Source organism: Perissodus microlepis, chromosome 7, assembly GCF_051167445.1.
Source record: "Perissodus microlepis isolate ML-2025 ecotype Zambia chromosome 7, ASM5116744v1, whole genome shotgun sequence".
NCBI classification, from domain to species: domain Eukaryota; kingdom Metazoa; phylum Chordata; class Actinopteri; order Cichliformes; family Cichlidae; genus Perissodus; species Perissodus microlepis.
The window spans coordinates 65,090,399-65,114,543 of record NC_140467.1 but is presented as its reverse complement, the minus strand read 5'-3'; the positions used below and the strand labels follow the sequence as shown (position 1 = coordinate 65,114,543).

The window sequence follows — 24,145 nt, the reverse complement described above, 5'->3', positions numbered from 1 at the left end:
AGAAAGTGACATTGCAGTTCTCATGTTGTGAGATGTGATGTCCAACACCTGCAGGTGCACCTCCTCTCTGAGGAAAAGTCCAAGTTGTTACGGCCAGGGCAGGGAGCAGTTGTCAGGTTGATCAGGTGTGCTGTTCAAGGTATTTTAGCTGAAGATTTGCAGACATGCAATCACTTGTTGAAGGTTTTCCTCTTGTTGTCACTTGTTTTTCTTCCCAATCTATTAAATTTAAACTTCTTTTTTAGTTCTCATCATAACTGTCAGGGTTCCTGGGTCGGTGACCCAGTGTTTTCAGTTTTGTTCATGTTCAGTTTATTTTGCCACTTCCATGTTCTCACTTCCTGCCTTTCCTGTGTCAGCTCGTCTCGTGTCATTAGCCAGATTATGTTCAGCTGTGTACTCACCGGTCTCTCATTATCATCCTCATCAGTCTATGTATTTAAGCCCTCTCTTCCCTTCAGCCCTTGTCGTGTCATTGATGTTGTTCCTGTCGCGTGTTCAATTCAGTTCAGTCCAGTCAGCCAGTTACTCTACCAGTCCGTTAAGTTCAGCCAGCCATCCTATCATCTTGTGTCTCCATATTCAATAAACCTCATTCTGCACCAAGAGTCCTGCGTGTGGGTCATCCCTTCCTCGCCTCCGCACACGACCCCTGACAATAACTCTTGTAAAAACAAAAATGTGAACACCTTTCTCCTTCTAGAAATCTATAATTTAGAGAAAAAAAAACACTTCACTGTGATGCTTTGGAAAAAAGGATTGATTTAACGATATGCTGAAATATTTAAACTGCAGACAACTATTTTATTTTTATGTCTGTTAAAAGACCTACTTTCCCAAGTCTGGAAGAAATGTCCAATACCTCAAATGTCTTTGGTCAGTTTGTCTCTCTGCAGCTTTCCTTCCAGCAGTTCACCTTCAGGACTACAAGGACTTCCAGGACCCATGCCCCATCAGCTCCTGTAACCCCCAGCTGGGTGACCTGTTGGTGGGTCGTGCTGCTCAGCTCTCAGCGTCATCCACTTGTGGTCTGGATGGACCACAAAATTACTGCATCATCGGATATCTGGAGGTCAAATAGAAAATTCATACACACAAAGTGTGTGTGTGTGTGTGTGTTAAGTGAAGCAAGATATGTCAGCCTGTGTGTGAATAAACTACAGCTGAACTCATTTTCTCTTTGATTGATGTTTCTGGCTGGTCTTCATACTGAAGCATGTTCAGATCTGTGTCTTTATTATCTGACGCTGTTCTCTTCACCCTGAGGATCATTTCCACCTCTCCCCGTCGTATATGCTTTTCTCTTTATTTTCTTTTCCATCTGATGTATCGTCAATCTTTGCATTATTTCTCCAGCATTCAAAGTTCTTCTGACTGGTGAATCACCCGAGCATGAAAAGGCTCAAAGGATGAACGAGTAAAAATAACAGACAACTTGGCAATGATCCAGTTTTAAATTGTATGTTCAGGTTCTTCAAGCACAGCTTAAAGCATGACTCTGTCTTCTGCATTGATCAGTAACAAAATAAATTTGTTATATCATAGAAGATGCTATTTTTGCCTGGGCTAATAGCCTGTTCCATGATTTGTAGGCGTTGGTATAATGAAGAAATAAGCATTACCTCCTTTATGGTGATTGAAATACTTAATAAATTAAATTAACTACAATAAACTACATGAAATATCATTACTACTAAAGTAATGATATTTCATGTAGTTTACATGTAGTATTATAAACCCAGAGGTAATCATTGATCAGGCTGGTTTATGTTTATTCATAGGAGGGGCAGAAATGTTTCATATGTGACTCTCGGCTACCATATCATCGCTACAACAGCCCAAACAGCCACCGTATTGAGAATGTCATCACAAATTTTGACCTCGAGAGAAAGCTGAAGTGGTGGCAGTCGGAGACTGGTAAGTTTGAGTATTTCTGCAACAACAAACTGTCCAATCAGATGGAGAAGGAAAACTATGTGAAATCAATATATTGTTTACAAAAAACATTTTGTTTAGGTGGCAGAATGTGTTTGGGTAAGAGAAAGCAGTTAGCTTTGCAACTCTACCCCTACTGCTCTGTGTGTGACAAAGAAACACGACTTACTGTTTGTGGAACGTTACAGTTAAAATATGCTATCACAAACAATCTGTAACACTGTAAGTCTGCTCTGTGTTTGCCTTCTGTGCAGGAGTTCATAATGTCAGCATCCAGTTAAATCTGGAGACTATGTTCCAGTTCAGTCACCTGGTCCTCAGGTTCAAGGTATACCTCTAAAGCGTACTGAATGTTTTTAGGGAATTAACTTAATGCTAGTCAAAAAGTCGTATGAACAGAAAAGAGCCTACACCTTTAACATTTGCCTAATCAAACATTAAGATAATGCTAATCTGCTCTGTGCAGAGTTTTCGGCCAGCAGCCATGTTGGTGGAACGATCAAGGGATTTTGGGCGAAGTTGGACAGTTGTCCGTTACTTTGCAGAAGACTGTTCTCTTCATTTCCCTTCAGTGTCGACTGCGCCCGCCAGGAGCATCGATGACGTTGTCTGTGACAGCAGATACTCTGGATCAGAACCATCCTTAGGTGGAGAGGTAACAATTTTAACTACAGCCAGTGTGAACATGAGCTTTTTTTCTATAGCTCCCCTGGGCTTCAGTCATTCTGGACTTTGTCATAAGAATTCATTGAGACAAAATTGAAACTAATTCACAGGAATGATAAAATGATGAAGTAATATAACAGCAAAGCATTAATTATGTTTTTTTATACTGGTTCTGTGTAAGTAAATATGTTTGTATTTCTTATATTTGTCCTCTAGGTGGTGCTGAAAGCTCTTGATCCTGTCTTTAAAACAGAAAACCCTCATGCACCGAACATCCACGGTGAGGTTTTCCTAAATAGCTGTCACTGTGTTTATATGTAATAATAATAATAATGGATTGCATTTATAATAGCGCTTTTTTAGACACTCAAAGCGCTTTACAATTCCACTATTCATTCACTCTCACATTCACACACTGGTGGAGGCAAACCACAGTTGCCCTGGGGCAAACTGTGGGGGGGTCAGGCTTATTTCTTTTATAACGTTTTAACATGGGAGTCTAAGGCTACATTCACACTGCAGGCGAAAGTGCATCAAATCTGACCTTTTTGACCCTATGCGACCCATATCCGATCATGGTATGACAGTGTGAACAGATCCGATATTCTCAAATCCGATTTAGGTCACTTTCGTATGTGGTACTGAATCTGATACATATCTGATGTTTTAGAAAGCGACTGCAGTTTGAATGATCATGTCGCATTAAATCTGTCTTTTACATCACTGACACAGGACAGACGCCAATTATTAGCACCGGAGAAGTGCACGAGAAGACATCGTGAACGCTTCCTGGCCAGCAAGTGTAGATGTTAGTGAAACTGTTAGGAAGACAGCGTTGGAGAAACGTGAACATTTTATTTGTACTGTATAATCTGCAGATTCTGACAGAAATCTGCAACTATCCTTTGAAGCACCGCTCCTCTCTAAAACAGCAACAAGGATAATTACTAGGCCATATGTAAATAACAAAATAACTTTATAACTTAAAGCAAAATTGGGAAACGTAAGGTCTGAAACAAGTCTTTATATTAAGGTCCATCAGTCAAATAATATTGTTTGCTCTGGGTCTAAACGGAGCGCGTTGTGTGTGACGTCTCCTTGCGCATGCGGGCCGCTATGAGGGTTCACACTAGAGCGTGTTTGCTGTCACATTTTATTTGTAGTGTGAACAAGCAGACAAAAAAATCGGATTTGATCAAAAAATCGGAATTGAGCATTAAGACCTGCAGTGTGAACGTAGCCTAAGGGGACCAATGCGCTGCGAACATTAGAGGAACTGCAGGTTTTAGTCTTTCACCCATTTTTTGCCTCAGGGGTTTACGCTCTTTAACAAGAGGTTGATGTCTAACGAGCCTCCAATAAATGTATCATTCACTAGCTGGGCCCACGTCGTTATTTGAGGTTTAACAGCTTTTTTAAAATAGATAATAGTGAATGGCTTAAACATGAATTGAACTGCAGTTTGGAGTTGAACTGGAGGCGGCTCCTAGGCCTGGCAGATCCCTCATGTACTAATGTGAAGTGAAGAAGTGAAAGACTTGAAAAAGGAGAGGGAGAGTGGTGCACGAAAACGAGACAAAAGAGCTTGTAGAAATGTATGTGTGTGTGGGGGGGGTTATATATAGATAAGAGCTGGAAGGGGCGTGTTTAGAGGCGTAGTCCCCCTCCTGAAATTCAGAAAATGTATCTCCAATTATGTTCTCTGTATATTCATCATTGGGAAAAACTTCCCAGCGACAGACTGAAGATAGACCCTAACAAATGGCGCTCAGCAGCCCTGACACTTTTAATGTCTCTGTCAAATGGAACATTTTAATGGAAATAGGGGAAACATGTAAAACTGAATATTGTTCTGATCATCATCCTCAGATCTGACCACCGTGACAAACATTCGGGTGAACTTCACACGTCTTTTCACACTTGGTGACACACTGCTGAGTCGAAAACGCAGGAACCCTCAGGACAAATATTACTATTCTGTTTACAACATGGTGGTTCAAGGAAGCTGTTTCTGTAACGGACACGCCAGCCAGTGTGTGCCCATGGCTGGAGTCCACGGGGACGTTTTCACCCAGCCTGACATGGTATGGAGTAGAGCCGGTCTGAAATTATTCGTCCTTCAGTGATTAACTTGATTATTTAAAGTGATTAGTGCTTCCCATCTGTTAGGATTAGTACTAGTACTTGTTTTTGTACTTTGTTAATGTTTTATAACAATGACTTTATTGTGAAGCACTTTGGTTTTAAATGTGCTATATAAATAAAATTGTATTGTATTGTGATTTAATCAATGTTAACATGCTGGGTTTTTTGTTTTTAACAAACAGCTTTGAAAGGTGAATCAAGAACTTTAAAGTCAGTAAAAAGAAATTAAAGATGAAGGCAAAAATTGAGAGAAAAGATCATATGTATTTGGGCGGCTGTGGCTTAGGAATTAGAAAAAGTCATCAGGCAATTTTGTATGTGTGACCTCGGATTTCTGCTATCCACAAATCAGTGGTCTTTGGGTAAAACTGGTGTTCTGGCCAGCAGGGGGAAACAGATGGAGTCCTAATATAACCTCTGCACATTTTTAATCAAATGTGTGTATGCATCATTTTTCCCTCGACATCACACTGTATACACCTGAAACTGCAGTTGAGCTCAGCAGGTAAAGATATTTTCTGATTTCAGGTTCACAGACAATGTGTTTGTAAGCACAATACAGCTGGAGAAAACTGTGAGAGATGTCAGGATTTTCACAACGACTCCCCCTGGAAGCCTGGAGGAGAGGGTGCAGTAGACATCTGCCGAGGTAACTCAAATTGACATAAATGTATCACTTTTTAATGTTTTATTTAAAAAAAAAAAAAAGATTGTTGGAAACATTATCAAAAATATTTTTAGGTTTTTGGCTAATACACAAATACAAACTGATGTTTGGAAATGTTTGCATATTTGCAAAGCCTGAACGTATAAAAAATTAAGAAATCAACAGTTTTCCCTTTCAAAGAACATTTGCTGAGGCAGCAAAAGGTCAACTTCCTTCTGTAGAAGCTACGTCTGTATTACGGATTCATTTTAGATATCAGACTACCTCACATGATATCAAATTACAACTAGAGTAAGTAGTAAGTAGAATTGCTTACATTTGTGGATAGCATATGATTATTAGGGATTTTCAATCGTTCTTAAACACATTCCTTTGATGTGAAATGAAATTTTGCTGTCTGGTTGAAAGTCAAAAGTATATGTCCACTTTAATGACTGAATTATTTATTTTGTTCTGATCTATTTTAGATCCAGACAAAGGTTAAATTAAAATAGATGAAAGACACAAAACTAGAAGCTCAGGTGATGCATTTGATGGTTTTTTGTCCCATTTTAAAATTGAATATCAGCACTTTTCAGTAACAATAAATGGTTCTGTGTGTGGTCATAGAACAACCTTGCACAATTTAAGCATGATTTAGACTTTCTACCACCTATTTTTTTTATTAATGTTATAATAAAATAATATTAGTAAATTATAATACATTATTTCAGTCTAAATTTTTATTCAAATCATTTTAATTCTAATAAATGTGGTCACCTTGAATCAGAAAAGTAGAACATGAGCAGAAAAAAAGAAGTAAAATAAAAATAGCTCTGTTTCCTGTTGCTTCCATTGTAGAGGGGGACTTTAAACAGGAAATAAGCAGGGAAGAGCTCAGAGCGGATTCAGCAGGTAGGGAACATAAAATCAGCTGTAATGTCTCAGTGTGGGGAAAACAATCACAATCATCTCTGCTGAGAGCTTCAGTCCATTTTCTTACACAGCTGAATTCAACCAGATGTGAGCAGATGTTTCCTGACCTGTCCTGGCTGAGACCCTGACAGTACACTGTTTATGCTGTATTTATATTACACTATAGAGTTGGTATGAATTCAGTCAGTGAGTCTCTGCTGCAATTGATGGAAGCTAACTGTGACCATGATCCCACAGCCACTATGCAGCAGTCACAAACTGTTCTTTACTTTGAACCCATCACAGTGCAGTAAACTCACCTGTTCATCCTGCACTAACCTGCAGCCTTTAAATAACACAGTTAGTCTGCCTCAGTTTGTTTAGCAGCAGCTTTATGAACAAACATCATGTGTCACGTACAGATTCAGAGACATGAAGACTTCCATGTAGGGCTGCCACAAACGATTATTTTGAAAGTTGACTAGTCACCGATTATTTTTGCGATTAGTCGACTAATCAGATCATCATCCATTGGACGTAAAACGTACAGCTTATTGCACCAGCAGCATCTGCTCTTATATAGCTATCATTAGCTTATAGCTTTAAGTGTTTAAGGTATGTGCTAACTAAAAATAAAGACAAGATGATAGTTTATTAAATTTTAATGAAGTTTGCAGATTGTTTCGGTGAAGTTTAATAAACTCCTTGCTATCTAAAATATAACAGGACACCGGAGTAAATTCTCCAGCATCTCACACTTCTGATAATCAGCTGTCTGCTTGACGTTTATTCAGCTGTGTAAAAACTATAACTTTAATCTCAGCCAAACCGATTTACTCAGGAACAAATAAAATACAAAAAAAAAAAGCCAAACAATAACATTTTTAAGTTATCTAAGTGACTTACATATCATGTTTAACCTGAGTAGCGAAAGACGGCGGTGGGTTTGAAAACGATTTGCTGGGAGTCCGGTGCTCTCACGGCTCTAGTGAGCCTTGCCCCCGGCTAGCTATCGAGCTAGTGGGTAACAGACGTCTCCGAAAACATCAGAGCGCTTTTAAAAATACGTGGTGTCTTGATAAACTGAGCAGATATTTGAGGTTTACTCAGCTACATTCTCGCCTGAAAATATGTTAAACGTTTATTTTGTGACCCAGAAAGAATAATAAGAGTAATATTAAAACTAACTAGCTGCCGCCATTGTTGGAAACTGTTGGAAACTGCGCTATGAATTCTGGGACACAGCTTCTTCTTCTTCTTCGGGGTTTAACGGCAGCTGGCATCCTTGTACATGCAGTGCTGCCATCTTCTGTTTCAGTCCGTTATTACACTCTGAAATCCTACTACTTATTCCTGCGTCTTTTGTGATCTTACAAAGCTTCAAACAACGCGTCGACTATTAAATCAGTCGTCGACGATTTTGATAGTCGACGTAATCGTGACTAGTCGACTAACCGTGGCAGCCCTACTTCCATGTGAGCTTTAAATGAGGATCCTTCCTTTAACTCTAACCTCTCTCCTTTCTCTCCTTCTTTCTTATCTGTCTCCATCTCTGAGTGAAATTAGCTCTCTGCCTTTTCTCTCCCATTAGAAATAAACCAGCTGGACCTTTGGCATTATTTATCAACATAAATTAATACAAATTAAAAATAGGAATAGGAGGGATAAAATTCAGTAAGATTTTACACTCCAATCTCATTTTCTGGCAGAATTTTTGGAGTTTAAAATTATAACCCTATGACCATTATTGTCTACAAGGTTAAAATGTGAATGTTAAACAGCACTTCCTGTTCTTACAGCAAAGAGGTGGCTGGGCAAAAGGAACAATAAAGGATTGTATCAGTTTGGCCAGAAAACATCTTGATGATCCCCAAGAATTTTAGGGAAAATACTCTGGGGACTGACAAGACAAAAGTTAAACTTTTTGAAAGGTGTGCACCCCATTACATCTGGCATAAAACTAACAGCATTTTAGAAAAGCAACATTATAGCTTCAATAAAATATGGTGGTGGTAGTGTGATGGTTTGGGGCTGTTTTGCCTTCTCAGCACCTGGAAGACTTGCTGTGGTAAGTGTAACCATGAAATTTGCCATCTACCAAGACATCCTGAAGGAGAATAGCAGGCCATCTGTTCATGACTTCAAGCTGAAGCGCACTTGGTTTCTGTAGCAGGACAATAATCAAAACCCAGCAGCAAGTCCACCTCTGAATGGCTTAAAAAACACTTTGGAGTGGCCTAGTTAAAGTCCTGACCTTAATCCAATTGAGATGCTGTGGCATGACCTTAAAAAGGCAGTTCATGCTCCAAAAACCTCCAGTGTGGCTGAATTACAACAATTCTGCAAGGATGAGTGGGCCAAAGTTCCTCCGCGGCTGTAAAAGTGTCATTGCCAGTTAATACAAATGCTTGATTGCAGTTGTTGCTGCTAAGGGTGGTTCAGGGGGCAATCACTTTATCACACAGGGCCATGAAGGTTTGGAATTGCCCCCCCCTAATAATAAACCACTTCATTTAGAAACTGCGTTTTGTGTTCAGTTTTGTTATCTACACCCCTGTATCTTGTTTGTTGACATGATTAATTTTTTCATTTTCCATAACTTTTATACTTTAAAATGCTGTTTCCCGTCTTTCTTAGCATGTAATTGCCACAGTCACTCGGACTCGTGTCACTTTGATGCAGCTCGTTACGAAGCGACTGGAGGTGTGAGCGGCGGTGTGTGTGATGACTGCGGCAACAACAGGATGGGGCCTCAGTGTGAACAGTGTCAACCTTTTTTGTATCAGGATCCGCAGAGAGCGAAGGATGACCCACAAGCCTGCATACGTAAGCTTTTATTATTATTTTACTTTTTGAATATTCATGCTCTCACTGTTCCTGTAGAAATGAGTCTCCCCTTTTTCTGTTTCTATTATTTTCTTTCATCGCTGAAGTGGTGCGGCTGGATGTTTGTCAGAATGCAGCTATTTATGGGATATTACTATGTTAACAGTAATGTCTGAATGTCAAACCCAGTGATTTATGACTTTTACCAACATGGTGCAGTAACAGTCTCCATTAACTCAGTGAAAGCTGACAGTAAAATATGTTTATGGTACAGAAACGGGAATAAATTCTGAGCTACACTGGATAATTTATGTTATAAAAATACGCTCTGCCTCTATTTTTAACTGCTATTTTGTACTGTCGTTGTTGAATGCTGGTTATTCATAAAATAAACAAATGACTCATTTGTTTCTAAATTAAGCAGTTGTTCTGGTAGTCTAAGGATCTTGGAAAGAAAAGCGTCTGGAATTCGTTAAGTTGCTTGAAGACATTTCACGTCTCATCCGAGAAGCTTCTTCAATTCTAGGGTCAAATGGTGGAGAGTCCCAGAGTTCCTCCATTTGACCCTTAGAACTGAAGAAGCTTCTCAGATGAGAGGTGAAACATCTTCAAGCAACTTAAAGAAGTCCAGATGCTTTTCTTTCCAAGATCCTTAGACTACGATGACCTGGATGACTGAGAACCTTCACAGACAGTTGTTCTGGTAATTAAATCTCAGCAAGTTTGTGGCTGATGGAGTCGTGCTTGGTCCATGAATTTGACTTGGTCCATAAGCTGTTTTCTCATCAAATGGGCTCCTCACCACAGCCCATAATGACCCTTAGGCCAGTGTCTCAGTGGACCGATAAGTCCACTCCTGGCTCCAGTATAGCACTACATTTCTGATCAAGATGGCAGTAGATTTGGGTGTAGGGTTTTTTTCAGTTTATCACAGCTATGGTATTATGCATAACTTTTGTCGCAAACAGAATGTGTGTAATTGCCAATTTCAATCACAGTAGTAGCAGACTGTCTATCTGTAGTTGATGGCACAATAACTAGAGCCACTGTTTATGTTGATATGACTGTAGCCTCAGGAGGAGGGTGATTACCCAACACAGATCCAGCCCCTTGTTTCTCAGGGAAGCTGTCTCATAACAAGATGATGATTATTGTATGGTCTTTAATTTATAATGTTGTTTTGATCTGGTCCTTTAGAAATAAATTTGCATTGAGTGAAATGACGTAACAGCTTTGGGGTGATGATGTCATACCATGTAATGGTGATGTGTTTCAGCATGTAACTGCGATCCAGCTGGTTCACGTGGCGGCGGTCAGTGTGACGCTCTGAGCGGTCAGTGCGTATGCAAAGAAAATGTGGAGGGTCAACGTTGTGATCGCTGCAAACATGGCTTCTTCAGCCTGAGGCAGGATGACCCCACGGGTTGTCAGGGTGACCAAATAACTTTATTTGTCCTGTTGTCATTTTCAACAAAGGAGCTCCTGCTTGTGTGTATATGATGATTTCAACGAGCTGAAGGTATGAGCGTGACAGAAACTTTCAGGCTGACTGTGTGTGTGTGTGTTTCAGCGTGCAGGTGTCATCCTTTGGGGAGTGTTGGGTCATGTGATCAGCTAACAGGAACTTGTGAATGTGACCCAATGGCAAGTGGACCGCTGTGTGATCGGTGTCTGGTAGGCCACATCTGTAAAATAAGTAATTTACTCTTTAGCTTCCTTTCATCCTCATTAAATTTAATTGATAATAGAGCTGGGAACTAATTCAAACAAATAATAATCCCAACCTAAGGAATATAATGTACACAGATAGGTAATGCCAGGATTCAAGTGCCTGTGTCCTGCCTGTTTTAGATGTGCCCTTGATCCAACACAGCTGATTTAAATGGCTAAATGACTTCTTCAGCATGTCTTGAAGTTCTCCAGAGGCCTGGTAATGAACTAATCATTTGATTCAGGTGTGTTGACCAGGATGAGATCTAAAACCTGCAGGACATTGTCACTTGAGGCCTGGCGTTGCCTACCCCTGTACACTGTTAAGTGCTGATTTTTTACAACCAAACAACCTCTGGCTAAGCAGATGCCACAACACAGAGGAACTACCTGGTTAGGCCAGGACGCTGCAGTCTATTTACACCTACAGGCCAGTGGACACACTTTCAATGGTGAGGATGTATCGTGGACAGGGAGGAATGCTGGTTTGAGCATGGAGTAAAAGAGGCCATTTACAAAACTGAGCTCACAGCCCATTGTTCATTCAGTGGTTTTGGTTTTAATCATTGTGCAGATGAACTGCTCATAAGGTTGGAAACCTGCAATCAGCTGAGACTGAGAAGTCACATGATGATGACGAAATGTGTCTCCCACTGAAACCATTTCTATAGTTGGTGGACCCCATGGGATTTTCTGGGACTTGGAGATGGCAGTCATAGAAAATAGAGTGGTTGCTGTTGAAACAATATTAAACCCAGTATTTAGTTTCCTCATCAGTTCCACAACACAAGTAATAAAATCTCAAATTTCATCTAAGAAGATACTGAAGTACTAATAACATCAGTTACTGTCATGTAGTGAGAGCATTTTCCATCCCGGATGTGGTAACACGGATGTAGGTAGTGATAACAATGGAAAATCAAAATATCTGAATCACATTAAAACTATTTAATAAATATAATGCTGTGGTCATTCCTGAAGCAGCAAGAAGAAGAAGAACAAAAACTGTATGATTTGAAGGCACGTAAAAACTCATTCAAACTCTGCAAGCATTGTCTGAATTTTCAAAATAAATGATGAATGAGTTTTAAAGCATAAAACAGTGTTTAAGTAAACTATATTTTGTCCTTAGTTTGAACTGATTGCCTGGACACAGTGATTCTAAAGCAAATATCATAACATTTTAGCCACTCTGAGTGAAAAAAAGTCTGATTTTAATGTCTTTTAATGTGTTTGTGTTCAGCCAGATTTCTGGGGTTTGGGAAACTCTGTGTTCAGATGCTCACCTTGTAACTGTGATATTGGCGGAGCTCACGGCAGCACGTATGTTTTCTTTCTGTCTTTATTTTGTGTGTGACATAATAAAAAGTATTGAATAAAGCTCAACAGTCAGTTTGATCTGAATCACAGATTAGTTTGAGAAAGAAGAAAAATTAACAGGAAGCACCAGAAACCAACTGAATACCAGTAAAATAATCAGAAAAAAACAGTTTATTACCTTATAGGTATGGCACGCTGTTGTGAGCTGGAAATTCATCATAAAAGCAGTAATTAGACTCTTAATAACTGACACCATAGAGCCTCCAGTGTGTCACTTCCTGTCTTTTGGGGGGATTTCCTGTCCCGTCAGGTGTTCTCCAGAGGATGGACAGTGTCGCTGTTTACCCAACATGATTGGTCGGCGATGCTCTGACCCTGCACCTGGGTACTTCTTGCCTCCACTGAATTATTTCCTCTATGAGGCTGAACTCACTTTCCCACTGCTAGGAGGAAGGTCTTCTACAACTCCTCCTCCATCGCCTTCTTCTTCTGCTGCTCCATCATCTTCTTCTCTGGTGTGTAACAGATGACAAGCCACCTGACACAGAGCTTGGAATAAAAGTGAATGGAGTTCTTTAAGATAGATAGATAGATGCAGCATTTTGTGAGGAAAGTTGAGAGACATGTAAAGAAGGTAACTAAAAGGAGTATTCAACTGACAATTCTATGTCAACTATTGCAGATGATTTTAAATAAATTTTTAATATCTTGTACATTTTAGTACAACATGGCGGTGCACATAGTCGCAGTTGCTTAAGGGCCCCCAATTAGGTGCTCTTCTTTTTCTTTTTGTTTCCTTTTCTTTTTCTTTTGTTTCCCTTATTGCATAGCCAAATTCACCTTAAGTCATTGGGAATTATACAACATCAGTTATAACAGCCAGAACCCCGTTACCAGCGATTATCAGTGGATCAACAACATCCCAGAGAACTGCCTGCAGTGCTAATAACAGCAGTCTACATACCACCAGACGCTAATGCTAGCACAGCCCTTGCCTACCTGAACGACACGATCTCCGAACAGCTACGGACATATCCAGAGGAAGTACACATCATCGCAGGGGACTTTAACAAAGCATGCTTAAAAACTGTGCTGCCTAAATTTGTACAACATGTGAAATGCCACACGAGAGGGAATAACACCTTGAGCCATGTTTACTCAAATATTAAGCAAGCCTACAGATCTGTTCCCCTCCCCCACCTGAGTATGTCCGACCACCTCTCCCTGCTTGTTGTCCCGGCATACACACCACTCAGGAAAAGGACAAAGCCCACCATCAGAAACATTAACACCTTTTCTAAGGAAGCTCTGGCTCAGCTGCAGGACTCTTTTGCCCTCACAGAGTGGCATGTCTTCGAACATGGCGACCTAGAGACCCACACATCTGCAGTGGTGGGTTATGCACTGCATGGACACTGTCACTACGGAAAAGTAGGTCCAGGTCAGCCCCAACTGTGAAACCTGGATGACAAGTAAAGTTCAGGAATTGTTAAAGGCACGCAACTCTGCATACAAATCTGGGGAGCACGATATGTATATCAGAGAAAGAGCAGACCTTAAAAAAGGCATGAGAGCAGCAAAACCGGACTATTCAAATAAACTATCAGATCACCTCTCAGACAACAACTCCAAGAAGGTATGGGAGGGCCTGAAACACATCACCAACTACAAAGGCAATGGGACAAATACGGATAACATGGACATCTCATTAGCAGAGGAACGTAACCACTTCTTTACCCGCTTTGAGAGAACTGTAGACACGCCTACCATGCACACCGCTCTGCCACAGCCTTCTCTGAGCACAGCCCTCACACATTTACTCTTCAAGAAAACTAGGTTCGCAGAGCAGTACCAGAGAAAAGCTGCTGGCCGAGATGAAATACCTGGGAGTATCCTCAAAACCTGTGCCGACCAGCTGGCTCCTGTTTTCACTAGACTATTGAACCTCTCCCTGTCACATGCCACTGCCCCTCATTGCCTGAAATCAGCAACAATAGTTCCGAGTCCACCACCATCAGTGCTCCAGTGGTCGCAAAGTTCTTCAAGAAGCTGGTCTTAAAGCACATAAAGGACTGCATCACACCTAGTTTTGACTCCCACCAGGGTCGGCAACCCTGGGCACGCGTGCCACAGCTGGCACGCTAAGGGTTAACTGATGGCACAACCATAGCTGGACTGGCCATCGGGGATATCGGGCATTTGCCCGGTGGGCCAATGGTGAATTTTGTTTTGATGGGCCAATGTTTTTTTGTTTGTTTGTTTTAGTTTTTGTAACGGTATAAACAATGAAAAGTGGTGTATTGGCCAGGTGCTGGCCGATGTGTAAAAATAGCTCAGTTGAAGTTATGAACTGTTTCTGAGAGACAAATAACACCAGGATACTTTTCTAAGCAACTGACACCTGGTAACTGTGCAGGGGCATGTCTAGCAAAGTTTTGCCAGGGGGGCAGGCAGGGCATTAACAGGGAAAGGGGACACATACTTTTCTTTCTTATTCTCATTAAAAATGTCTCGCTTTAAGTTTTTATCTGATGTAAAATGTATAGAAATCATACCAACAAAACGGTGTACATCACTGTCACAACAGTGTTTGTTTTTATTAAAAGGCTTTATGATTTTTCCTACAATACCTAGTGGGCTGGTCTCTAGTCAAAATGCCCGGGCTGTTTTTTTTTGTCCCAGTCCAGCCCTGGGCACGACACGCAGTGAATTAATCTGAGAAGGTGCATTAAAAAATAAATGGCCGGGCCAGTGGTGCACATTGCAAATTAACTAGCATAGACACATTAGTTGTGCCGCTTCTTAATGACGGTATCTTGGCTAACAACCCCAACTACCAGGTTCAACTTGTAATTGGCTAAAAATAACTTCGCCTACCAGTGAGAGGGACGTTGCTAGCTGGCAGTTTTTTCAAGCAATGTTGAAATTTCTACATTCCAACACTTCGAATGCTTCAGGAGCTCGACTCTGTGAGGGTCAAAGTTTGCAGAACTACGAACGTAGCTGAAATCCATAACTGTGCATGTTCATGGAGCTTTTTCACCTGCTGGACATCACTCCCAGTCAAGTTTTACTGTCTTCAGAACATTGCAGAGGCCTTATTGACAGAATTTGGCTCTACATATCTGTGTGAGCAGATTTTCTCTCACACAGATTTTCTGTCGTGAGGTAGCCATCTGAATGCTGGACACTCATAGACCTGTGTCGCTGATTGGAAGACCAGAGATCACATTAACATGTTTATCCCTGTATTAACAAACATGCCATATTGGCCCAGTTTATTTCTCTTATCATTGTTGTGAGGAGACCATAAATAGCATTTGTTTTCTTTTGTACAGTTCATTTGCTGTTACAGAGTTCTTGTTATGGATAAAAAGTGCCTTTTTTTGTTTCAAAATAGCTGATAACTATTCGCTGATAGCTGCCAACATCTGCGAACAAATATAATTCTATAAAGTTGTTCTATATAGTGTGTAACTGTCAATATAGAGCATTATTAAATTTATTGCTAATGCAATCATACAGCACACTGACTTCTGAGGACATTTTAGATGGCACTCATCATCTGAAAGGTTGCCAACCCCTGCTATAAGGCAAACAGGTCCACCGAGAAAGCAATTTCCACTGCCACTCTGCTCTGCATAACCTGGAGAATCCTGGGACTTCAGTAAGGATCCTCATCATTGATTTCAGCTCAGCCTTTAATACCATCATCCCAAACATTCTTATAGTCAAGCTGGTAAACTTAGACTTCCCCCTTGCTACATGTGCATGGTTCAAAAACTTTCTCACAGACCAATCACAAAGAGTCAAGGTTGGCAACCAGAGATCATCCACCCAGCACTGGCTGACCACAAGGATGTGTGTTGTGTCCACTCCTATACACCATCTATACCAGTGACTGCACCCTCACACATCCCTGCAACATCATCATCAAATTTGCAGATGACTCCACTCTGATGGGGCTCATCACCGATGATGACGACACCGCCTACAGAGATGAGATCCAACGTCTGACAGAATGGTGTGACTACAATAACCTAACCATAAACACCAGGAAAACCAAGTAAGTGGTCATGGACTTCTGCAAGAAAAAAAACTCAACCCCCTCCCCTATCCATAAAAGGTGACCACATTTCCGAGGACCTATACTGGACAGCTAACACATCAGCCCTGGTGAAGAAATGCATGATGCAACCATACTGTCCCAATGCAATGTGTGCACAGGTCTATGTTTGCGATCGGGAATGAAGGATAAAAAGCGCTGCCGTAAAGGCTAGTGTAGAAGCACAGAAATGACGGCTCACTTGACCGCGGTCTGAATTTTAATTGAATTAAAGAAGTTCAGTTGCTTTCATTCCAAGCTCCTTAGGCTACCAGGACCTGAATGACTTAGAACCTACACAGCTATAGTTCAGTATTAATATGTGTTTATCTGTAAAATTGTCTTTTTACAGTGCATTCAGCAAAGTATTCACAGCATTTTGTTTGTTCTACATTGTGTAATGATACAGCCTCAGTCTAAAATTCATTGCATTCATTTTTTTCAACTCATAATTCTACACACAATACCCCATAGTAGCAAAGTAAAAAAGGTTTACTCGAAATTATTGCAAATTTATTAAAAAATAAAAAACAAAAATATATCATGTACATAAATATTCATAACCTTTCCTCAATTCTTTGTTTAAGCATGTTTGGCTGCAATGGCACCTTCAAGTCCTGTTGAGTACAATGCTACAAGCTTGGCACACCTATTTTTCTGCAGTTTGTCCCATTCTTCTTTCTTAGACTATTTAAAAGTAGAATGAGAGGCAGAGCCTTCAGTTTTCAGGCCCCCCTTCTGTGAAACCAACTTCCAGGTTGGATTCAGGAGACAGTGCTGTGGAGCAGGCAGGATAAGGGACCCAAATGCAGGACTCAGAAATGGAAAGTTAAACTCAGAGCGCAGATTTATTGCTGGGAAAACTCTTCATAGAAATGAACTCAATCAGAAACACGGAAATAGACACTAAAGTGTGCAATGGAACCTAAAACAAGAAAAAAGGAAATGAACCAGAACTAAGAGCAAGGATATTTACAGGAACACAAGGGGTGAAAACACGGCACAAAGAGAGTGTCCATGAAGGTTAACATCGCGACAATAAGCAGGGGTAGACTGAGGACTGAAATACACAGGTAGGATGATCCTACCTGTGTAGGAGGATGGATTAGGAAACAGGAAGAAACACAGCTGGAACAAATCAGACATAATGAGATGAGAGAAGGCAAAACTAAATGCACTAGTGTAGGAGCAAGACTATCAAAATAAAACAGGAATTACGCCATGTACACACAGACATGGACTCAGAGATACAAGCTTAAAGCTATGATAACACTGACACGGTACAGAGGGAACATAAGGATGTGGAACCAGGACAGGCACAGAAATACAGACTTGGTACTCAACTGAGGGAACACAGAGTACAGGGACAGGAGTGACATGAGACACGACTGACTGGGAAACAAGAGAATAAATACAAGGACAGAACTAAATCTAAGAACTAGAAATCACAAATCCAGAGGAACTAGAGATCAAGAAATACAAAAACAGAAACCAAAAGCCTAACAGTCATGAACCATGATGAAATCAAAAATAAAAGTACAAAACTCAAAACACTGGGTCACCCTGAGACCTCCCTTAGTTATGCTCTCTCAAGCTCCATCAGCTTGATCTGGGAGCATCAGTGCAAGGCCATTTTAAGATTTCTACAGAAATGTTTATTTGGGTTCAAGTCTGAGCTCTGTCTGGACTACACCTTTCTTATCTTGGCTGTGTGCTTAGAGTTGTTGCACTGTTGGAAGATAAACCTTCGTCCCAGTCTGAGGTCCAGAGTGTTCTGGAGCAGGTTAGGATTTCAAGGATATCACTATACATTGCAGCATTTATCTTTCCTTCAACAATTACTAGTCTCCCAGTTCCTCCTTCTGAAAGTCATCCCCATTGCATGATTCTATATCACCGTGATTCCCTGTAGCAATGGTGTTGAGCATATAATGCGCCGTGGCTGCTTTCTTCTAGATGCGATGCTTGGCAGTCAGGCCAAAAAGCTCAATCTTCATTTCCTCAGACCAAAGAATTTTGTTACTCATGGTCTGAGAGTCCTTGGTATGCTGTTTAGCAAACTCTTGAGCCTTTTACTAAGGAATCTCTTCCGTCTGGCCACGCTACCATACAGGTCTGATTGGTGGAGTGCTGCAAAAATGGCTGTCTTTCTGGAAGGTTTTCGTCTCTCCACAATGCAACCATGGAGCTCTGTCATATTGAGCATTAGGTTCTTGGTGACCTCTATAAGTAAGGACTTCTAGCCCATTCCTTCAGCTCCCTAACCCTTTGCTGAGCAGCCAGGTTTAGGAAGAGTAATGGTGGTTCTAAACGTCTATTGATGAATAATGCAGGCCGCTGTGCTCATTTGGGATCTTCAGAAATGTTTCTGTTCCAGATCCGTGCCTCAATACAGTCCAGGCTCAAAGGTCTACAAACAATTCCTCCTTATAGCTACATGTTATTTGTTTGTGTTTTAATTTTTAATAAATTTGCAAGGCTTTCAGGGAAACTCATTTTACTTTGTCATTATAGGGTATTCTGTGTAGAAATTCGAGGTGAAAAATGATTTTAATCCATTTTGGAATAAGGCTCTAATATGACAAAATGTGGAACAAGTGAAGCACTGTGAATGCTGTCCACTTGCACTATATAAACAGCATCTGTGTGTGTGTTTTCAGCTGAACCCAGGAGTGTTACCTCAGTGTGAGCAGTACTTCAAAGAGCAAGGTTTTGACACTAAGTTCCAAAATGGACGAGTTATTTTAGTTCGGCGGGCTCGCCAACTTGCCCAGCAACAGAAAATGAGAAAGAGATTGGTGAGATCCATTTTCTGTTACACTTTAATGCTTTGATTATTTGGAGACTATAGGTTGTGTCCAAATTCAGGGGCTGCATTCTTTCAAGGCAGCGAAGGCCAGAAGTGCAAGGCTGTGAACTTGGACGGTCTAGCCTACAACATGGGGTTCCTGTTGCCTGGCAACCATGACAGTAGCAGCTACTGCTGTGGTGGTCAGCATGTTCAACAGAAATACAGAAAATCTTTATGTTATTGTTTTTTCATCTGCATGTGAATCTGGGCACTGAGTCCCCTTAACCAACAATGAATCTAAGTTTAGCTAGTTTGCTAGAGTAGAGCATGAGACTAGTCTCATTTCATTTTGACAGTACAAATATAATAGGTCTCATCAAGCATTTGGTAACTTGCAGGATGAAAGCACAATTTTCTTATTAGAATCATGGGACGTACTTTCATTTTAATCAGAGAGAAAAAAAACTAAGAGAAATGGGAAACAGGACATAAGCTCAGGCGGTAGAGCAGGTCATCTACTAATCGGAAGGTTGGTAGTTTGATTCCTGGCTTCCCCTAGTCCGCATGCCAAATATCTTGGGCAAGATACTAACCCTAAATTGCTCTCCGATGCATCCATCGGAGTGTGAATGTTAATTAGAAAGCACTAAGAAAATATGTGAATGCACAAGTTGTGTAAAGCGCTTTGAGTGCTCAGAAGAGTAGAAAAGCGCTATATAGGAACCAGTCCAGTCCATAAGATCGGCATAAATGTTGGGCTTTATAACAAAGGTTCAGGTTATAACTAACCAAAGTTTGCATGACCCAATTAAGTAGCAATATCACTAACGTCATGTAACTTAGATGAAGGTTAGCTAAGTTTGATGTTCTAAGATTCTTTGGTATGCTAACATTTGTTCCACTGGATATTTGGGTGAGATAAAAACCCAGTACTCACTTTTTTATTTCTGGACTGCTTTGCTACAACTGTTTTCCATGTTTTTTTTTTCCAAAAAATTGCTTGTACCTTAGACTCACAATGAATCCTGGATTCAAACACCATGTTAAAACATAAGATCGTCCATAAGTGCACAAAGTGCAGAAAGTTCTAGGCCATAGGTCGATGATCGATTTTGTAATCGTATCACCAGACCTGCGGCCATATGTTCTGGACCCTCGGGTAAAGAGAGGGGCTGAGCTGTTAACTGATCACCACCTGGTGGTGAGCTGGATCAGGTGGCTGGGGAGGACATTGGACAGACATGGCGCAGCTAAAGGTATAGTGAGGGTGTGCTGGGAATGCTCGGCAGAGGCCCCCAGTCCGCGAGATCTTAAACACACACCTCTGGCAGAGCTTCAACAGTTTTCCAAGAGAATCTGGGGGCATTGAGTCCAAATGGACCATGTTCAGCACCTCCACCGCCAAAGCTGCTGCACTGCACTGCGGTTGGTGCCTGTCATGGTGGTAACACCTAAACCAAATGGTGGACACCAGTAGGGATGGGTATTGATAAGATTTTCATGATTCCGATTCCATTTTCGAGTCTGTTTAACGATTCGATTCTTTATCGATTCTCTTATCGATTCTTATTTTTTAAAAAGGAGAACACTAAGGTCGATTAGCTTAGAACTTTGTTTTATATCTTCTCTAAGTAAGAGTAACATGGCCTTACAAACCCAACAGTGAGATCTTAAGAGATCCACAGCCTATGGCTCTTCAATGGGGTGTCACAGGGTCCCCAGGAAAAAAATTGTAAATGTAAAATAATAAAATAAATATTCTTCTCTAGCAATAACAAAGTATAACACAAATTATTCTGTAGCAATTACACAAGAATATCCAGTAATGTCCCTGCCTACAATTAAACATTATTCACTTACCGTAAATCGGGGGCATCTGCTGTGGCAAATGGGTGCAAGCCTTTTACCACAAACTTAGTCACTGCTCGGTGACATTCGTCTATCCTGGCCTGAAAGGAGACGCTACTGGTAGACTGCAACGAGAACTGCCAGCATCTGAGCCAGCCAGACTTTGTCTGTCTCTCTCATCATGGTCACCTAAATGCAATGCACAGTAATGGCAGGTTTTGTAATAAGGCAGATCGCGCTAACATAATATACACTGTTAGTTGATTATTTACCTGCCGCATTAACGGGAGAGGACGTTCAAACATTACCGCTGCTGCTGGGTTGAGATTCACGAGTCCGGAGCAGAATTAAAAACACGACATTCATTTGAGGTTATCACGTGTTTTGTGAGCAAATGCTTTTGCATATTCGTAGTGTTTACTCCCTTAAATGAAGTATCTAATTTACAAGTATTGCAAGTTGCCCTGTTGTCATCCGTTCTCCTAAAGTATAACCAAACTTTTGAGTGTTTGAGCCGCTTAGGCGCCATGTTACCTGCCAGGTAAATGACGCTCTGCAACGTGGTGACGTCATTCGGGGCGACTGGAATCGATAAGGGAATCATTTGCAAAAATGCCAAACAATTCCAAGGAATTGAAACAGTGGGAACCGGTTCTCAACAAGAACCAGGTTTCGATACCAATCCTTAGACACCAGAGGTGAAGGGAGCCACCCGGCTGAAGAAGGAGTCCTATTGAAGGAGTCCTTGGTTCGCCTGTGGGACTTTGGAGGCAGCTGATATGTACTAGTGGTGCAACGGATCACGGTTGATCTGTAATCCGAACCGATCCCACTCCACGGTTTGGCACCCACGTGATCCGAAGATTCGAAAAAGAAGGAAAGAAATTATGTGTATGGTGCGTCTGTCAAGCGATAGTTATGGCCAGCGCTAGCGGTCCAGGTGGAAGAGCAGAGGAGTTTTCTGTATTTAAGCAGCCCTTTGCTGCCCAGTCCGATCGGGCTAAAGCTATTACAAAAGCTACTGGGGTGTTTAGCTGCAGACGGGAGGCCATATTCCGTTGTGCAAAACAAGGGGGTTAAACTATGATGAACGTGCTTGAGCCACGCTATGATATCCCATTGCACGTCCACTTTAGTGGCAAGATCGTTCCAAGCATGTATGAGCAGGATGAACTGTCCCAGGCATCTTCTGTTGCCCAACTACAAACGGGTGGACCTCCAGGGCAACGGAAAGCTATGTGACCGTGACAGCTCATTATATCACAGCGGAGTGCGATATAATGAGCGGTATGTATTATTGTAGGGTCTACCTAACAATATAAAGCGCCTTGAGGGGACTGTTGTTGTGATTTGGCACTCTATAAATAAAATTGAATTCAGTGGTAGATACAAAGCCCTATACTGCCCTATATTGAACCATATTTTTTTTTAATGATTATGTGGAATGAGTCTTGAGTTGAATGTTTTTAACAGGCAAAAAATACTTCAATAAGTTAATAAGTAAATGTTAAATTTTTGTCTTTTTTCTTTTTTTGCTGATCCGAAAATTGATCCGATCCGTGACTTAAAACCGTGATCCGATCCGAACCGTGAGATTTTTGATCCGTTGCACCACTAATATGTACTGACAAGCCAAGCGGAATGCGGCTCAGCCGGCTCAGGAGTGAAAAGCGGTGCTCCACCTGCACTGTGTATAGTGCAGGTGGAGTGCTGCTGACTTCGACTGAGAATATTGTCGGGCGGTGGAAGGAATACTTTGGGGACCTCCTTAATCCCACTGGCATGTCTTCTGTGAAGTAAGCAGAGTCTGGGGAGCGGGACGACCTACCAAGGTCCGTGGGAATGTATATGCCAGGGTGTTGGAAAGTATTCAGTCTGTCCTTCAGTCAAACCAGATAAAGGAGGAACAATGCGGTTTTCGTCCTAGTTGTGGAAAACTGGACCAGCTCTTTATCCTCTCAAGGATACATGAGGGTGCATGGGAGTTTGCCCAGCCAGTGTTTTGGCTGTGGGCATTCGACCGTGTCCCTTTGAGTTTCCCGTGGGGTGTTCTCCAGGAGTATGGGGTGTTTGGCCCATTACTATAGGCCATTCAATCCTTATACAACCATTGGAAGAGCTTGGTTTGCATAGACGGTAATTAGTGGGACTCATTCCCAGTGGGTGATGGACTCCGCTAGGGCTGACCTTTGTCACAGATTCTGGTCAAAATTTTTATGGACAAAGTTTCTAGGTTTAGCCAAGGGGCAGAAGGCTTTCACCTGATGGTCTCAGAATCTCATCTCTGCTTTTCGCGGATGATGTGGTTCTGTTGGCTTCATCAGGTGATGGTCTACAGCTCACACTGGAATGATTCACAGCTGAGTGTGAAGTGGTGGTAATGAAAATCAGCACCTCCAAGTCTGAGGCCATGGTCCTCAGCCGGAAGGGTTGGGGTGCCCACTCCAGGTCAGGGACGAGTTACTGCCCCAAGTGGAGGAGTTTAACTATCCTGTGGTCTTGTTCACAAGTGATGAACAAGTGGTCATCCTCCGAAGGGTGGCTGGCCTCTCCCTTAGAGAGGTCCAGCCATCTGGCAGGGGCTCAGAGTAGGGATGCTGCTCTTCCACATCGAAAGGAGCCAGTCTAGATGGTTCAAGCATCTGACAAGAATGCCTCCTTGGGCGCCTCCTGGGTGATGTTCCATCAGGAGGAAGCTCGGGGGCAGACCCAGGACACGCTGGAGAGATTATATCTCTTGGCTGACTTGGGAATGCCTTGCTGTTCCCCCGGATAAGCTGGAGGAGATAGCTGGGGAGAGAGGTCTGGGCTTCTCTGGGACACAAAGGATACACCGGACCCTCCTTCAAATCCGGGGAAAAGGAGGACGCATTAGTGGGCCGCATTTGGAGCAGCCTTTGGTGTGCTGTGATATAGTCGTCCCACAAATGTGGTCTCCAAAGGATGCAGCCCCTGAATTTGGAAACAGCTCAACTCATATGTTTCAGCTAATCAGATCGTCCTCTTTCCTCAGTGCATCTGTTGTTTATTTCCATCCAGCAGCAAACCAGCATACCTCTGGTCCCTGGTTACACCCTGCAAATTATTCCCCATCAAAGGGCATCTCACCAGCCAGTAACCTGGACTGGCCTAGGATTGGTCAGAGTGTTCGAGGGGGTGGGGCTTAGATTTACTGTGGACAACCTCCCATCTTCGACTGATTACCAGCTGGCGATTTCCTATGAACCAGAGGTGAGGC

The 24,145-nt window shown here is 41.7% G+C and overlaps 1 protein-coding gene across 1 annotated transcript in view; it reads left to right on the top strand.

Moving 5' to 3' along the window:
* lamb4 (laminin, beta 4) overlaps window positions 1–24,145 on the top strand; it is a 69,084-nt gene that overhangs the window by 1,606 nt on the left and 43,333 nt on the right. Inside the window, exons 2-15 of the mRNA XM_084936727.1 lie at window positions 882–1,072; window positions 1,782–1,917; window positions 2,190–2,263; window positions 2,402–2,590; window positions 2,818–2,881; window positions 4,471–4,685; window positions 5,275–5,395; window positions 8,945–9,133; window positions 10,410–10,565; window positions 10,704–10,807; window positions 12,087–12,166; window positions 12,474–12,678; window positions 18,929–19,066; window positions 23,947–24,138. Of these exons, the coding sequence (XP_084792853.1) occupies window positions 882–1,072; window positions 1,782–1,917; window positions 2,190–2,263; window positions 2,402–2,590; window positions 2,818–2,881; window positions 4,471–4,685; window positions 5,275–5,395; window positions 8,945–9,133; window positions 10,410–10,565; window positions 10,704–10,807; window positions 12,087–12,166; window positions 12,474–12,678; window positions 18,929–19,066; window positions 23,947–24,138 (2,054 nt within the window). The remainder of the gene's footprint in view (window positions 1–881; window positions 1,073–1,781; window positions 1,918–2,189; window positions 2,264–2,401; window positions 2,591–2,817; window positions 2,882–4,470; window positions 4,686–5,274; window positions 5,396–8,944; window positions 9,134–10,409; window positions 10,566–10,703; window positions 10,808–12,086; window positions 12,167–12,473; window positions 12,679–18,928; window positions 19,067–23,946; window positions 24,139–24,145) is intronic.